Source organism: Talpa occidentalis, unplaced genomic scaffold (assembly GCF_014898055.3).
Source record: "Talpa occidentalis isolate TD23 unplaced genomic scaffold, MPIMG_talOcc4v2.1 talOcc4.7, whole genome shotgun sequence".
NCBI lineage: Eukaryota > Metazoa > Chordata > Mammalia > Eulipotyphla > Talpidae > Talpa > Talpa occidentalis.
In genome coordinates, this window is record NW_023605083.1 from 88,970,777 (window position 1) to 88,989,185 (window position 18,409).

Here is an 18,409-nt window from a genome sequence, read left to right on the forward strand (position 1 = left end):
TCAATGCAGTGATGGGGAAACTGAGGCCAGAATATGAAGGGACCTTCTAAGATCACATATCAAGGTGGGGATAGAAATACTAGAAGCCAGAAGTTTAGTGTCCAAGACTGGCCTTTTCTTTGACTTACTGCTGAAATTGGGGCCTGCTTCCCTCCCTTTGTTCTGTAAGCTCGAACCCATTCACCCAGCTCTCAGTGGTGCTGGTGGATGAGAGACACTCATTGTTCATGACCTGTAGCAGAGACTCTGGGGGGCCCTGATTGTGAATGTAAGGTTGACGCCTCTGATTGGGTGCTGCAGGTTAGGAGATGGGGTCCAGGCTTCCAGAACTGGAGGAGACATCACCCCTCTTCTGTTAGCACAGTTGAAGGATATCCGGGAAGCCAGGGCCCAGCTCTGCCAAGGTTGGTGTGCACAGTGAAGGAAAACCCAGGGTGGCACAGAAGGGGTGTACTTCAAAGCCAGACCATGTTATACTCATACATTTATATATTACCATAAATAAAATTAACATAAAGGAACAGACATCTCAACAAAGACGATATGTGAATGGCAAATAGTAAAAAGAGGCTCCACATCATTACTCATTAGACAGATGCAAATTAAAATGACAATGAAAGCTACAACAGACTTACTAGAATGGCTGATGATGATGACTGAGCAGGCTAGGAGGGGCTGGAACTTTCCAGCCCTGCTGGTGGGAACATGCAATGGCTCAACAATTTTGGAAAATAGATTTTGAGGTTTCTGATTTTAATGGTCCTAAGCTACTTCATGAGCAGCCCTTCCACCCCTAGGTATTTGCCCAAGAGGAAAGAAAGCACCTGTCCCTCTAGAGATGGGTTCTTGCCGGTTCATAGCAGCTTTATTTGTTAGAGCCCCAAACTGAAAACAACCCAAATGTACATAAGCGGGAATGAATAAACAAACTGTGGCACATGCATGGAATGAAAACTTTCTCAGCAATGAGAAGAAATCATCTTTTGATACACTCAGCAATATGGATGTATTTCAAAATAATCATGCTGAGTGAAGGGAGTCAGACTGAAAAACAGTACACGCTGTACAATTCCACTTACATCTGACTCCAGTGCATGCCAACCAGTCTACCATGATGGGCATGCCGGTGATTGGTTGGGGTGGGATGGATGCTTGGGAAGAACAGGAGGAAACTTCTGGGTCAGAGATATCTGTTCACTATCTTGATGGGAGTGGTGGTTTCATGGGTGTGTGCATCTGTGAAGACTTACCAGATTTTAAGTATATCTAATTAACCGAATGTTGATACTCAGTAATGCTGTTAAAAAATGGAGGAACTCCCTTCAGTGTAACATAAGGTGGTGTGACAGTGATGGGGGACTGCAGGAGACCCCAGAGGATATAGCCTGAGCTGAGAACTGAATAACAAGAAGTGAACCATGTGGGAATCTAGGGGAACAGTGTTTTGGACAATGGGAACAGCTCATGTGAGGCTGGCATGGTGAGAGTGAGCCAGGTGCCTGCTAAGTGCCATCCACCAGCTGCCCCCACAGGCAGGGAGGGGCAGACCTGGCCCAGTGCCTCTGGATGTGTTCCTGCCCAGACTTGGGGGTGGTCCTGCCCCAGAGATGGCCGAACTCAGAGGTGCAGGATAGACCTGCAGAATGGAAACATGCCTGGGCCTTGAGTGACTGAGCTTCGGTGTGGGTGATGGAGATGCTGGGTGACAGGCGGTGTGGCCAGAAACTGTGCATGAGAAGAGCTTAGCTACCTGAGCAGGGACAGTCCAGATTTCCAGTGGTCCCTGACCATGATATGCTGACTTCTAAGGAGGAGATGCAAACATCTGGAGCACCATCCCTAGAATGGAGGCTGGTGCTAGGGTGGCACTGTGATGTCAGATTAATTCTTCTGGGGATGTGGTCAGGTGTGCCAAGCACAAGTCATTTCTAGTCCATTTTTATAGCAAAATGGATGCCTTTGTTTAGAAAATATTGAGGCACATCCTTAACTTTCACCTTCTGCTTAGATGCAGTGACTAGTCCAATTAAAGGAGTCTTAAAACCCACCAAGCATTTAGGCACAGACACGGGCTCTTACAGTGAACTTGTCTGCTGGAAGATAGCACCCTGAGCCAGCAGGCGGCCTTGCCCCTTAGGTGCTGTGGGACCCTGGCCCATTTGTGCAACTCTGCATCTGGAAAATAGGGTGCTAGACTTCACCTCAAAATCTCTAACTATGCCACGAAGTTCTTAGCTGGCCTTGCAAAGCCCTATTAGCTAGTGTCTCACTTCGATGGGGAATATTTGCTTTTGAATTTTCCTTCAGCCTCTAAATAGCACCCTCTCTACCCTCCATGAGTATACGTAAGCCAGCCAGGCCCTGGAGGTTGCAGGGTGGCAACACTGGCAGAGCTGGGGGTGAAATTGGGGAGGGGTGGGCATGGGGGTGTAGCCAGGGTTACTTTCCCAGCAAATCTAACTCTAGGTAATTGACAGAGAGCAAAGCATGGGGCGCCCCACTTCTGGGGGCGGGAGGAGGAGGAGGGATTCTCCTAGATGAAGGACTGAGTGAAGGAAAACAGAGCATGGTGTCTGGGTCAGCAGATGCAGCTTCTCATCAGGACTGGACTGCTGACCTGCTGCTGGCTGACTTCAGACAAGCCTTTCACCCCTGCAACTCAGGCCCCTTCCTGTAAAGTGACAGGGGTAAGAGTGGAGCGGGAGGATGTCACTGTGTGAAGCTGGGCAAAAGAGTCCTCCCTGAGGCAAACACACTTGTGTTGCTGACCCCGGCACGCCCTAACACTGGGGGAAGGGAAGTGGGAAAGCAAATGCCATGGAGCTGGCTCCGAAGTCTTCCAAGGGTGGGCCAAGAGTGGACCTCTCCATGTGATGAGGAGTGTGGTAGTGGTGGCCATTGGTTGTGAGATGGAGGTGATAACCGTGTGGAGGCAGTTAGCAATCCTGTATCCCAGAGGCCAAAGGGTAAGGCATATTTAGGTCCTTGGAGAGATGGGTGTCATGGACCTGATGTGGGGGTGACGGGTGGCATTGGCCTGGCTGACTAGGGAGGGTGACCAAGCTCTTAGCTCTGTGAGCAGGTGGTAAAGCCTTCCTGCCAGAGGACAAGGAGGCTCCCTGCTCGAGAGTCCTGTAGAGTCAGCAGAAACAAAGGCCTCTGGGTGGGGGGAAAGGCTTTTTTAATGGCCTCTGAGGTTGTGCTGAAAAGGGTGTGTCAAGGCTTTGACCAGAGTCAGAGTCAGTCTGGGTTCAAGGCTTATGATGCTGTGGGTGAGGCTTGGCCCGGTGCCCAATGTGGGTAGGGAATGGAGCCCAGTGAGGGTGAAATAGATGCAAAAGCTAGTCTGCACCAGAGGTCACTGGAGAGGAGAATTAGCATGCCAAGAACAGTCATCAGAAGACAAAAAGCAAAATCAATAACCAGGATGAAATGAGCCCTTTGTGGCCTCTGAGCCCTGCTGGGAGGCACATACCACAGTGAGGGGAAGTAGAGCAGAGATTCAGAGCAGAGCCATGTACTCCCCTGTTTGCCCAGATAACTACAAAAGGAGCTATCTCAGCTGCTGCCTCTCTCTCTCTCTGTGTGTGTGTGTGTGTGTGGTGTGGTGTGGTTTGTGCAGTGTGTGTGTGTTCTCAAAGCCCCTTAGGGGACAAGTCCATCGTTGCCAGAATGAAGATATGAAGACTGCATGTTGAGAGCAGAGGCAGGAGAGACCCAAGGACAGAGAGAAAGCATGTCTGAGGAGAGGGAATCAGGGAGAAGATGGGGAGACAGAGAGAGGGTGGGGGGCAGAAAGCCCAAGAAAGCCAGGAAAAATACAAGAAAGCAGAGGGGAGAGAGCAAGAGAGATTCAGAGAATGGGAGAGAGGAACATGGACACACACACAAGCGACAGAGAGAGAGAGAGAGAGAGAGAGAGAGAGAGAGAGAGAGAGAGAGAGAGAGAATGAGAATCAGAGAGAGTTGAAGGAGACAGTGACCCAGGAGGAGAGGGAAAGGCCAGAAAGAGGATGAAAGAGCTGCGTGGGTGGAGAGATTCTGAAGGACCTAGAGAAAGAATGGAAAGGAACCCAGAGAGTGACAAAGGTTAAGACAGAAACATACCTACGAAGAGAGGAGGAGAGATAGATACTGGGATAGGGAGAGAGCCAGAGTTGGGGGTGTGCATGAGACCTTCCTGTTCATCAGGAAGGCCTATCTCTTTTAAAACAATGTGGTTGGAATTAATCCAGGAGGCTTTTTCTGGGATGTAGTTTTCACCAGAAAGGGAGGCATTCCTGTGGGTTGCTTTCAGGAGCTATCCCTCTCTGGGATGAAGGATTGCACCAGGTGCATGGAGTTGGTGTGTAGGTACCCAAGGGTTCGTGTTAAGGGTGGTTAGGGAATGTGGCCCCACCAGTTCCCCCAAGAGTAATCACTAAGCTCATGCTGGGAAAGGGGAAGATTAGAAACAGGGTTGAGTGAGGAGTGAGGGGGCATTAAGAGGCTCATAAAGCTGAGACATGGGCTAAGGGTTCCACAAGTTTAAGGCTTGCTGAGAGGCACAGGCTTTTGTTCTCCTGGTTATTCTAGAGTTGCTCCTGTGCCCCTCAAATCCTGGTCCTTTCAAATACTGATGGCAACTCACTTCTTGTGAAGGAATAACCATGCTGTTTCTCATCCATGAGCACCCCCTGTGCTCCAGGGGCAGAAATACAAGCACCAAGAGAGACAGATAAACAGAAAGGGATCTAACCAGGTCAGATCTAGTGAGAGTGGGCTGGACTTGACGTGTGAGAGGAATGCGTGAGAGTCTGAGAGAGGAAGATGTATTTGCTAGGAAGACAGACACAAGGCCAAGAGGGAAAGACAGAGGGTCATCCGTATAACCAGGAAAAGTGTTGGGCAGAGCAGCACAAGCTCCTTGGGTGGTGGTGAGGGTGTTGTCTGTGCTGTTATCCCCATCTGTGCTCTTACTGTGTGCTAGATGTGCTTGCGAACACTTCACCTGCATTATTTCATCTAATCCTTACAATCCTTACAGCAACCCGATAACATAGGCACTACTATGATAGCATATTATAGATGAGGAAACAGGAGCTCACAAAGCTGAGGTTACTGTCCAAGGTCAGAGAGCTAGCAGATGGCGGATCTGGGATTGAGAGCAGACAACTGAGCTCTTTATCCCTTCCCGGTCCTGCTTTCCCAAGAGCAATACTGCCTGACATTTTGGCATGTGTATTTTTTTCAAATTTACAGTAGCATTTCCCCTTATAACCACTTGCTGAAAGAGCTGTAGAACCATCATTGTTATTCCCATTTAAAAGAAAAGGAAGCAGAAATAGTTGAGGGGCATGGCAAAAGCACAGGTTCACATGTTGCAGAGTATGTATTGGAATCCATTCGGGCCTCTTTCCAGACCACAGTGCTGCCTAGGGCCATGAACCAGTGCCCAGATGGAGCACATTGTGCTCAGGAAATTGTGTGGGTGTGTGTGGTGCCTGGCTGGAGCACTGGGCAGCCAATCCAGGATGTCCAGGGCAGACCATCAGGAAGACAGAACCTAGAGACTTCTACAATAGTGTATCTGGCTTTAAATTCTGGCTCTAGCCAGTGACCTTAGGCAAGTTGCTGAACTTCCCATGCTTCAGTTTCCTTGATTATAATATGGAAATAATAGCCATTGTACCTTTTAAGTATTGTTATGAGAACTAAGTGAATTAATATTTTTAAATCACCCATAACAATCTCAGCGTGTACTAAAGATTTGATAAATATTGTTCAATAAATCAGATAAATAAGACAGGAGGAGGTCTGCGTTATTGAGCGCAAGAGTGATTCAGGACTCTGGACAGCTCCCCTAGCTTCAGATCCACCATATTGGTTCCATCTGCTCTGTAAAGTTCTTTGGCAGTGAAATGAGTCTCATTTCTTTATTCTTGGCTATCATGAGCTTGAGGACTCTCCCCAGTACCATTTAATGTCTGTTTTATGAGGGAGAACACCATACTATTCACCAGGAAGTCCTATCTCTTTTAAAACAATGTGGTTGGAATTAATCCAGGAGGTTTTTTATGGGATGTAGTTTTCACCAGAAAGGGAGGCATTCCTGTAGGTTGCTTTCAGGAGCTATCCCTTGCTTGGATGAAGGATTGTACCAGGTGCATGGAGTTGGTGTTTAGGTACCCAAGGGTTTGTGTTAAGGGTGGTTAGGGAATATGGCCTGACCAGTTCCTCCAAGAGTAATCACTAAGCTCATGCTGGGAAAGGGGAAGACTAGAGACAGGGTTGAGGGAGGAGTGAGGGAGGCATTAAGAGGCTCATAAAACTTAGACATGGGGTAAGGGTTCCACAAGTTTAAGGCTTGCTGAGAGGCACAGGCTTTTGTTCTCCTGGTTATTCTAGAGTTGCTCCTGTGCCCCTCAAATCCTTCCTTTCAAATACTGATGGCAACTCACTTCTTATGAAGAAATAACCATTCTGTTTCTCATCCAGGAGCACCCCCTGTGCACCAAGACCTCTATACCTATTATACCTTTAGTCTTTCCAACAAATCTGTGAGTTAGACATTGTCAGTACCATTTTACTGATGGAAAAACAGGTTCAGTCCTCTTAATCCCCACACCTCCCTGCAAAAAAACCCCAAAAAAACCCAAAAACAACTGCTAGCAAATGGAAGGTTTTGATTTTTCTTCCCAACACACTGACTTTCAATAAATACTGCTGTTAGTGCTAAATGTGGAGTCTTCTTTGGGTTTTCAGCCTCTCTCACGGCTGTTCCCTTTTTGTGATAACATGTAGGGGTCCATTAGGGTGCAATAACTGTGACTTCTTATAGTGAAAAATTCCTGAATGCCTCCTAGCTGTCTATAACTATAGTACTGTCAATTCAAAGGAAGAAATAAGTACTCTTTCAGATAGAATTTCCTGTTAGGGTTACCTACACCCAGTCCTGCCTGCTCATGTCAATCTCTTCTTTTGCCAACAGAGGAGATGGCTGAGGGGAAGAACGCCATCCTCATTGGGATGAGCCAGTGGAATTCAAATGACCTGGTGGAGCAGATTGAGACCATGGGGAAGCTGGAGGAACATCAAGGTGAGATTCTTTTGTTATAACCGGGATGTGTACACATGCATGTTACAGAGTGGGTTCAAGTGCTGGAAATTTGGGAATAGGACTTGGTTCTTCTTTCAAATCATCTATCTGTCTGGCCACCTCTCTTAACCTGAATCTGTGACCCTAAACTCTGTTACCCACAGGAACCCCAGGGGCACTTCTGTGGGGAATTTCTGTAGTAGATGACTCCAAAGTAATTCAACAGAGCTCCCTTGGTCATAGGATGGGGAAGCATGGGAGTCCAAGTTCTTTGGTTTACAAAGCCTATAGTGTTGGAATCTGTAAGTCAGAGTAGAGTTGCAACTGGAGGATCTTTCCAGAAGGGACAGGGGAGAGGGGCAGCAGTGGAGAATTATAACTTCCTTTGTCTGAATAGCTGGAGGGGAGATGTGCCTGGGGATTAATCCAGGACACTTTTTATGGAGGTGAGTTTTGAGCAGGAGCATAGTCAGCACAAAAATCAAACTTATCCTTTAGGCATGCATCTGTCTGTTCATGTGAACATTTTGCATCTCTAACAGAACATTATTTGGACAACTATTGTGTAATACTGCTTGGTTGGAGGGACTGACAATAATTCAGCTGTGGACTCTACCTTGTGATCTGTGACATAGTATAAGTCAGGACATAGGGGCCAGGCTTGGGTGGAAAGTTTTTGGACCTAGAATGGAGAGGCAGGGCTTTTAGAGGGAGGCAGGAGAGGCTGACTCAAGGATGGTTTCCTGACAATGGAGCTATGGATCTAGGCTTTGAAAGTGGAGGATGTCACTGAGGAGGTCATAAATGTCTGAGATGACATATGGGGGAAATGAGGCTCAGAAAGAGGCCGTATTGGATTGAGGTCATTCTGGAATGAAGAACAGAGTTGGGGCTGGAACACTATCTAGGATTCAGGGTGTTAACCTCTGCACCTGTTATCCTTAGGTCGGTTTTTCATTGTCACCTCCCCACCTCATGTATCACTCCTCCTACTTCCCTTCATCTACCCTTTTTCTTTCTCTCCTGGCCCCATTATTTCTCAGTTAGATAGGATGACTGGATAAGGTCATCCTATCAGGAGTTTTTCAGTGAGAGGGTCCTGGCTCAGCCCAAAAGAATGACCATCTTGGTGTTGGCATCTGCTCCTTTTCTCACCCCTCACCCTTGCCGCCTTGATTCAGAACCCTTCCTATGCCAGAACATCCATCCTCAGGAATAAATGGGCTTGGGATGGCTGTTCTATTTTACAAGCAAGGAACCCAAGGCTTAGAGAAGCTGCATCTTTCCCAAGATCCTCAAAATTACTGACGGCATCATGCTCTGATCTCCAGTCTCCCTGCTCCCAGACCAGGGCCTCCTCTCCTATGCTTGTGCTCAACTGAGGCGAGGTATAGTTCTGAGCCCCTGCATTGTCAGGTGTAAGAAACTCAGGATCTTAAAGGAAAGGGTTCTCTGAGCTACCATAGTCACAGGAAGGGAAGACTCTGAATCTGGCCCCCAAAGCCACTCCAGAGACAATTTTCCTGTCTTTCCAGTCACACATTTGCAGATGGACCCCTTGTCTGTGCTTCTTCTTCCAGGACCCTGTAGGGGGCCCAGAGGGGCTCATAGATTTCAGGTCTTGCCCTAGGACAGTGCTTGGTAGCCACAAAAAGACAAATCCAGGCTCACCACCCATCTGGACATCCCTGTCCCCCCCCCCCCATCCCCACTGCCTGCCAAAGAATTGTGTGACTCAGACACAGTGAGCTAAGGAGGGGATGAGGGAGACACAGTGTGAGCTAGGAGAGGAGGGCAGTGGCTGTGGAGAAGGAACCAGAGGGAGATGGACAGGAGAGGGTGAAACAGTGACTTTGGGGCCCAAGAAGTCTGGATGTGGACCTTGGTCCTGCCATTCTGGAGCTTCATGACCAGGGGAAGTCATTTCTCAGAACCTCAGTTTCATCATCTGCACAGTGAGGCTTAACACAAAAGTTGTGGGGATTCAATGAGCTAACACTTGCACAGTGCATCCAGTAACAGCTCATCATAATGAGGGAAGATGACAGAAGAATGGAAGCTATTGCACAAGCACAGCTCTAGCAACCGCTTCCTGGTGTTGATGCTGTCTCTCCCAGTACAGCATGGGGAGCAGGAGGAGAGAGAGAAGATGGAGCAGGAGAGAGGAAACCAGCTGTTTCCAACTCCTGAATCTCCTTCCTCTGTGGATTCAAAATATGATTCCCATGAAACGACAGAACACACACATTAATTGCATCCATTTCCACAATCATTTCTGGAGCCACTCTGGGCCTCAGGCTGTGCTAGATGTGGAGGCAGTACAGATGAGCAGGCTGGCGCTGCCACCCTTTAGGGCACAGTCACAGCCGAGATTACCTTGGAATAAGACAGGCTGAGTAGAGGTCTTAGGAGAGGGGTGCTGGAGACTATTTTAGGGAGAGGAAGTTCTGAAAATGCTTCCTGGAAAAGGCTGCATTTGAAATTGGTGTTACCGATCCAGCTCTACTCCTGCCTCCTTTAAATACCTACCCTTCAATGTGGGACTCACTCCAGAGACCAGGTCTCATGCTTCACCCCCGTGCCAGCCACACTGACCCCCCCCCCCAGGTCGACCTCCAAGTGCAATGGCAGCAGAAGCTGCTCTCCTGGGCTCCAGTAGCCTCCTTACCTCCACCTGGATGGCCAAGACTTCACGCTCTCCAAGTGCCCACGGAAGCTGAGCTTCCTTCTCTGAAACTTACTTATGTCCTATATTCTGTCTTGATCTTCTCAGTCACTTAGAGCATATGTTGCACAGGCTCTTAGACCGATCTGTCATCTCCACGTCTGTGGGTGCTAATCCGGGTGTGTGTGTGCCCTCATGTACTCACTGCACCTCGTGTTTTGTTTCTTTATTTTTTATTGTGCACTCATCTTGGGTACTCCCCTTGCCTTGCTCTTTTTTCTATGGGAATCTTGGACCTCTAGGTTGTGAATGTCCTGATAGAGACTGGTCTTGTATTTCTGCTGGGCCTGGTGTTTCACTAATCTTGGACATTTCATATGCTAAATTCACAGTTTAGTGTTTCCAGTCTCCACAAGTGGTATAAATTTAGACCCCCACACCCGTCTGTGGCACAGGCTTAGGGTTTTAATTACTCATGTGTGACTTTTTTCTTTCTCACTGTCTGTGAATGGTTTCTTTGCTGTTTCCCCAAAGGAGATTTCTTTCAAGTTCCTTTTTGGGTGGAGGAGTCCTTTAAGGCGCCCCACTGTCCAGGCAGTGCCACTGCAGCTCCTCTCGGTCCATGGTTAACAACATCGTTTTCAACCTCTAGTCCTAGGGTCTCTCGCTGTCTGAGTCTCCCTGTGTCTCCTCTATGTCAGCTTCTGTTGTCATCTCTGAATTGTAAGTCTCTCTTTGTTTCAGCCAGTCTTTATTTTGAGCTTGGTTATATATTTACATTTTTGGTAATATGTTGCCCAGTATTTTAATGGAAAGGAATCTTTTAGCCCCAGTTCAGTTGCCTCATTTATTATTATTATTATTCAATTGTTTCTCTTGTTATTTTTAATATTTTTAAATTGTATGGCATTGAGTACATTTATATTGTTGTGTAGCCACCACCACTGTCCATTTCTAGAACTTTTTCTTCACCCCAAACTGAAGTTATTAATGACAACCCATCACCCCCCTCTCCCCCAGGTGTCTGGTAACCACCATTTTACATTCTGTTCCTATGCACTTGACCACTCTAGCTCCCTCATAAGTAGAATCCTGTAGTATTTGACTTTTTATGTATGGCTCGTTTCACTTAGCGTGATGTCTTTGAAGTTCATCCATGTTATATCCTGTGATAGGATTTCCATCCTTTTATAGGCTGTATAATATTCCATTGTATGGATATACCACATCCTTGTCATCCCATATCTTTGATGCACGTTTCTACGTTTTGGCTATTGTGAATAACACTGTTATGAACATTGGTGTACAAATATCCTCTTTATTTTTTGAACACATTCTTATTATAAAACAAAGCAAAACAAACAAAACCAGTCTCCCTTAGCATTTGCAGACCTCACTTCAGAGTTTATAAATTGTAAATTGTATCTCCAGAGAGGGATCTTATTAGAGGTTAGTGCCCCAGATACACTTGTTCTTTCATTTAACACCTGATCTTTGAGAGTTTTTAATATGAATATACATAGATTCAACTCATTCTTTTTACCTTTACTATAATATTCTTTACTTTGGAATTTTTCATCAGTTAAGCAATGCTACATAGGTTAAGATTTAAGATTATAATAGATACGGCTAAACAGTTTTCAAAAAAAATATGCAAATTCATATTCATGCCAACTGTGGATTTTTTTCATCCATTCTCCCACAGTGTTACCACACTTGATATTAACAAACTTTAAAATTTTACCTGATTGGTGGGTAACTATATTTTCTTTTTTTTTTCCTTATTTGATTGCTAGTGAGATGGATCAACTTTTCATAAATGTGTTGGCCAATCCTATTTTCTGTTTTATTGAATTTTTCAAGCATGCTTTTTGCTAATCTTCTATTAGATTATTTGTTTTTCTTATTGACTTTTAGGAGTTCTTTACATATATTCTGGATGTAAATTATTTGTTTGCTACATATTCGAAACATTTGTCTTTGCAATCTTGCAACTTGGCTGAATTTTCTTATTAGTTCTAACAGTTGCTCTCTTGGGTTTTCTAGGTAGAGAGTTATATTGTTTGCAAATCTTAAAAGCTATATCCCTGCCAATTTTCACACTGCTTATTTATTTTTCTTATTATATTGCATGGCATGGGGTCTTCAGGTGGAAGCTGAGTAGCGGGAGGGGCAGCAGACTTTGATCCTGACTGTAATGCTGTAATTTCCTCCCCCTTCCTCCTACTCATTCCTCTTCAGTTAAGTTTATTGAGGTATGATTTACATTCCATAAAATTCACCCTTTTTATTGTATAGTTCTAACTGCTGTTTTATAAATTCTATGACTTCCTGTTGGATTTACTTCCTCTTTTTACTAGAGTATTTATTTCCTCAAACAGTTCTTTTAGGCTGTTGGATAGTCACTTTCTAAATCCTTGCATTTCTAAACATGTCTTTACTTTGCCTTCTCATTTGAATGTAAGTTTGCCTGCACTCAGAATAATGTTTCTGACTATCTTTGAAGATTTTCCTCATGGTCTTCTTCATTTAGTGTCAGTGGTGAGAAGTCTGAGGTAAACTGGAGAGTAATCTGTTTTTCTCTCTTCTTGAAGCAGTAAATTTAACAATCTTTATTCTATGTATTCTGAAATCACAAAGAATATTTGCAATAAAGGGTTTAGTTTATTGTCTCTGCACCTGGTACATGGCGATGTTTTCTTTTCATTATTTCTTCAAGAGATTCTCTGTTTTCTCCTTACAAAATTTATAGGAGTCTTGTCTGACCTTTCCTTTTCTTATTTCCTGATCTATTCTGGTATCTGGAAACATTCCTTAGTTTGAGCCTAACCAAGTTCACCAATTTTCTCTTCTTTAGCTGTTAACCATTCTTCTGGTGAATTCTGTGGCACGTTTTCCTTTTCTTTCTTTTTAAACATTCATCTTTACATTTTCATCTTCTCTGATTGGTTCTTTTTCATCACAAATTGCTATTAATTTGTAGATGCACAGGTCCATTCTATGCCTTTTATAGTCTCAGTCTTCTTGTTCTTTGAAATTACAGTTTCCTAGTAGGTTAGAGGTGGAGATTCTGGTAGGTTAGGTTTATGGAGATAAACCACACATATTTCGGATTGGATTAGTTCTCCAAAGATCCATAAGTGAGATTATAAGACAGAGTAGGAGCCAGCTTGACTCCATTTATCTGTGGTAGCATACACCTGCCATTAAGCATTGTCCAAGTAAAGTTGGGCTTGCCAAAAAAAAATTCCTTTTATTTTTTCAATTGAGGCATAATCCACATGCCATAAAATGTACCCTTATAAAGCACACAATTCAATGGTTGTTAGCACATTCATGAAGTTTTTCTGCCATCACCACATTTTCATCACCACATGCAGATACCCTATACCCATCAGCAGCCACTCCCCAGTTTTTTTCTCCCAAAGCCCATGGAATTTTATGTGAATGGAATCAAGCAATGTGTAGCCTTTTGTGTATGATGTCTGCTTTAGCATAATGTTTCTGCAGGTTGTCCATGCTGTAGACTGAATCAGTATTTTGTTCCATTTTCATGGCTGAATAATATTCTATGTGTGGATATTCCACCTATTGTTTATCCATTCATCAGTTGACAGACATTTGATACCTGTTTTTTAACACGAGTAATGCTGCTGTAAGTATTCATGTGCATGCTTTGTGTGGACATATTTTCAGTTTTCTTGGGTATATAGCTAGGAGGGGAATTGCTGTATCATATGGTAACTGTTTAACTTTTTGAAGAACTAGCAAACTCTTCCCAAAAGGCTGTGCCACTTTACATTCCTACCAGCCCTGTAAAAGTTTCACATTTCTTCATATTCTTATCAACACTTGCTATTTTCTGCCTTTTTGATGACAGCCAATGTGTAGGGAAAACCCCAGTTTTTTCCTACTGTGTTTCTTCCCTGTGAGTTTCCTTTACTCACACAGGATCTTTCACTTCTGATCACCAAACATGTGGAGGTTTTTCCCCACCAGAGCAATTCTGTGTGACACCAGCTGGTGTCCTATAATTCAACTCAATTCTGACACTACCTACCTGGAGATAGTGTCAGGGGTTAAGAGCTCGGTCCCATCAGACTGCCCCGACCCCACTTTGGATGCGAATTCCAAGGAGTAGTTGCCCAGGTTACCCACAGCTCCTGATTGTGGACAAATTAGAGATTCCCTCATTCCCTCCTCAGGTTCAATTAATTTGCCAGAGTAGCTTATAGAACTCAGGGAAATGCTTATTTATGATTATCAGTTTATTAAAGGATGTGATAAAGGGTACAGATGGACAGTCAGGTGAGCAGATACTGAGGACAAGGTTTGTGGATTCCTAAGCAAGGAGCTCTTGTCTCTGTGCAGTGGGTGCATCACCCTCCCAGCTCCTGTCTGTTGGCCAACCTAGAAGCTTTCTGATTCCCATACAATTGGTATTATTGTGGAGGCTTCACAGTGTTGGTGTGATCAATTATCAACATAATTTCCAATCTTCTTCCTTCTCGAGAGAATGGGTGGCGAAGTTGAAGCTTCTGAGCTTCTCATCTTGTCTTGGTTTTTCTGGTGACTAACCTTCATCCAGGGGTCATCCAAGAGCACACCCAGGGGCGCTTCATTAGAACAAAATACACTCCTATCACCCAAGAAATTGCAAGGGTTTCAAGAGCCCTGTGTCAGGGACTGGAGGCATATTATATGTATATATTCCCTATTATTTTGCAATCATGTGGATGGGAGTGTATTGGTATATATTATTAGAGTTTTAATTTGCATTTCCCTAGTGACTAATGATGTTGACTATATTTTCATGTGCTGATTTATCATTGTTCTATTTTTCTCTGGAGAAATGGTTATTCAAATCCTTTGCCCATTTAAAATTGGGTTATTTGTCTTTTTTTTTTTTTTGGTGGTTGAGTTGTAAGAATTCTTAATAAATCATAGACATTAGGCTCTTATCAGTTATATGATTTACAAATATTTTATCCTATTTGCAGATTCTTTTGACTTTTTTGATAATGTCCTTTGGAGCATGAATTAAAATTTTTTATGACATCCAATTTATCTATTTTTTCTTTTTGTGTGTGTGCTTTTGGTGCTGTATTGAAGAAGGCACTGTCTTATACAAGGTCATGAAAATTTTCCCCTATATTTTCTCTTAAAAGTTTTGTAACTTTGGGCCTCCCCTGTTGTGGCGCAGTGGCTTGAGCGCAGCACTGTGAAGCTGTCCACAGCCTTTGCAGTGCGGGTTCGATCCCAGTTGGCCAGCGAGAAAACTACATGGTGGAGCAGACCTCTCCTGTCTTGCCTGCTGCTCCCCTCAGCAGTGTATTTCAGTCAGTCTGCCTGTTCTGTTCCTCACTCTATCTCTGGTGAATCCTCTCATCTCCCACATCTCTGGCCTGTACCCCAGTTCTTGTATGCATAAATAAATAAATCTTAAAAAAAAAGAGCTTTGTAACTTTAATTATTATATTTAAGTATTTGACCCACTTTGAGCTTCATTCTTTTACAGGTGAGTAGCCACTTGGACTAGCACTTGGCACCCTTGTCAAAAATGCGTTTATCATAAACATCTGGGTTTATTTCTGGCCTCTCAACTCAATACCACTGATATATGTATTGTTCCTTATGCAGAACACAGTCTTGATTACTATAGACCTGTATGTTTGAAATCAGGAAGTAGGAGTCCACCCACTCATTATATTTTGCAGCTTCTTTGCATTTCTATAAGAATTTTAGAATCAGCTTGTCAATTTTTGCAACAACAACAAATCCAACTGGACTTTTTTTTTAAAGATGTATTTATTTATGCACACAAGAGCTGGGGTATAGACAAGAGGTGTGGAGGGTGAAAGGACTCACCAGAGACAGAGTGGGGAGCAGAACAGGCAGATCTACTGAAATACACTGCTGAGGGGAGCAGCGGGCAAGAGAGGAGAGGTCTGCTGTACCATGTGGGTCACTCCCTTGCCAGTGATCGAACTAGTATTGCAGTGGCTGAGGATAGCTTCACAGTGCTGACACTTAACCACTTGAGCCACCAGGGAGACACCCCCCCCAAACTGGACTTTTGATAGGGATTGTGTTGAAGGTATAGATCACTTTGGGACGCATTGTTCTCTTACCAATATTGGTATTAAAATCCATGAGCATGGGATGTCTTTCCATTTACTTAGGTATTCTTTAATTTCTTTCAATGAAATTTTATAGTTTATAATGTGTAAGTCTTGGTCTTGTTTTGTGAAATTTATTCCTAAACAAATTTCATTTTCTTTTTGATGGTGTTGAGACTGAAATTATTTATTTAGCAATTGTTCCTTGCAAGTGTATAAAAATAAATTTGATTTCATGTATTGACATTGTATCCTATAACTTTGTGGACTCATTTTCTTTATTTTGGGGGATTCTTTAGGATTTTCTATATCTAAGATAAAGTCATCTGTAAATAGAGGTAGTTTTTCTTCTTCCTTTCCAATATGGATGCCTTTTATTTTCTGTTCTAATTTTCCTGGCCAGATTTTCTAGTATAATGAATAGAAATGGTGAAAGTTAACATCTTATCTTGGTCTTTATTTTAAGGGTGAAGGTTTTCAGTCCTTGATCATTAATATGGTGTTATCTATGGCTTTCTTGTGGTTGCCCTTTATTTGGGTGAGAAAATTTCTTCCTACCTATTTTTAGTTTGTTGAGTGCTTTTATCAAGAAAGGATAAGCCTTTTGATTTTGCCAAATGCTTTTTCTGCATCTGTCGAGATGATCATTTGGTTTTTGTCATTTATTCTATTAATACACTGTGTTGCTATTGATTGATTTTCATATCTTGAACAACCTTGCATTCCCAGGAAAAATTCCATTTGGCCCTTTCCGTGTTGCTAATTTTTTATGCTTCGTGTTTATGTATCTCTTCTAGAATAATTTTTACTAATATTCTATGAGCTATCACCGAAGGGACTATTTACAATCAGGGCTCTTCTTGTTTTTGAAACAAGCAGTGTCCTCAAGGCCACATTCTCACTAGAGGAAGAAGTCATCACTATCTGGTGTCCCTGATCAGCTCCTTTGCCACCAGCTTAGAGAGAGTTATGTTTTCTCTTCCACTCTGACTCTAGATATTGTGTCTAGATATGTGGTCCTCAAGGACTGGTCCTTGGACCAACAGCATTAGCATCACTTGAAAACTTGTCAGAAATGTGAATTTTGGTGACCTACCCAGACTTGCTGAATCAGAAACTCTGAGAGGGGCTCAGAATCAATGTTTAGGTGATTCTGCTGCTTGCTAAAATGTGAGGACCATCAATCATTGTGATACTAAATCGGTTCAAAGAACCCACAGATTCTGTCCCTGTTATCTTCCTTCAGTCATGGAGCCTGATATCTTGCTGGTTGTCCTCTTATATTTGTAATTTGGATATGTGTTCCACTCTGCATTTGCAGTTCCCTCTTAACTTGTCTCTGTGTGATGTGATGTGTCTGTTTGTTGCAACCTGCTGTCACTTAATGACTGGGGAGGATAGAAAATGCTGTTGGGGGAATTGTGCTGTAGCTCTTGGCTCATTCCCTTTGGGTATTTTTAGTCTTCCAGGGTGTCCTGTTCCTCAAACATTGATCCCTCTTCACCCCCAGGGAAAGATGCCCCTGCTTGGTATAGGCAAGGATTTGGGGGAACACCAAACGTCTGACTTCTTTACCATCGAAACCCAAACAACTGCAAACGTTTCCTTTGCTTCTGTTTTTTCTGCCCCCACCATTGATTAGAGCTCTTCTTTTGTAGGATTGAGGTGATGGTTCCTTCTCTCCAGTGGTGGCTTTATGGGCATTTGACCCTTGTGGTCACACAAGCCCCCTTACTTAGCAGGGTTTCAGACCTGGTTCTCTGCTCTGCTATTGCCATCTTGAAGATATTATGACATTTCACTAGGGTCCCCACATTTTCATTTTGTATAAACCCTGCAAATTATGTAGCCCAGCCTGCCTTCCTCCCTCCTATTTCTCTGCCTTTGAGGATGCCTCATGCTTTCTGGTCTGCTAAGGATACTCCTTCTTATTGCATAATGCTACCAAAGATTTATTAATATAAAAAATATAATGCCATTTTATAGGGATCTGGAGCAGGAGGAAAAAAGAAATTGTGATGTCATTTGACTTCTTTAACCAGTCCTACTGTGATGCTTCTCAAATATAAACTCAGTGAGAGCCCTCTGCTTCCTCTGCTCTGTGACTGTTATTGCCTGCAGAAGGAAGTAATAGCCCTAGCCTGGCATGTGCGTCCATCCACAATTTGGCGCTAACCTTCCTTCTGATAATTACAATTGTCCAGGGATAGTAAGTTCCCCATCACTGCAGGGATCAGGGAATAGCAACCCTGAGCTATCCTGCAAAGGGCCGTTAGATCATTGCCAGACCTGGCCACCTCACGGTTACCTTCTGGTGCTCGTGACTTCCCAGCCATATCTCCCCTCCTCTTCTGTTCACCCCTGATGGCCCCAAATGGCTGAGGGGGCTGCTTGCTGACTTTTAAGCCCACTTGAGCTCTTCTTTTTCTTGCCTTTATTCTGTTTTCTTCTGATTTCATCTCTAGCTACACAATCCTTAGCATTTCCTCAGCCCCTCTGCCTCTCGCAGACCACCTCCCTCCTGCCCAGCCTGGCTTAGGTAGGTGT

General features: G+C 43.9%; 1 protein-coding gene across 1 annotated transcript in view; it reads left to right on the forward strand.

Moving 5' to 3' along the window:
* PITPNM3 (PITPNM family member 3) overlaps positions 1-18,409 on the forward strand; it is a 91,184-nt gene that overhangs the window by 20,988 nt on the left and 51,787 nt on the right. Inside the window, exon 3 of the mRNA XM_037491624.1 lies at positions 6,971-7,078. Within this exon, the coding sequence (XP_037347521.1) occupies positions 6,971-7,078 (108 nt within the window). The remainder of the gene's footprint in view (positions 1-6,970; positions 7,079-18,409) is intronic.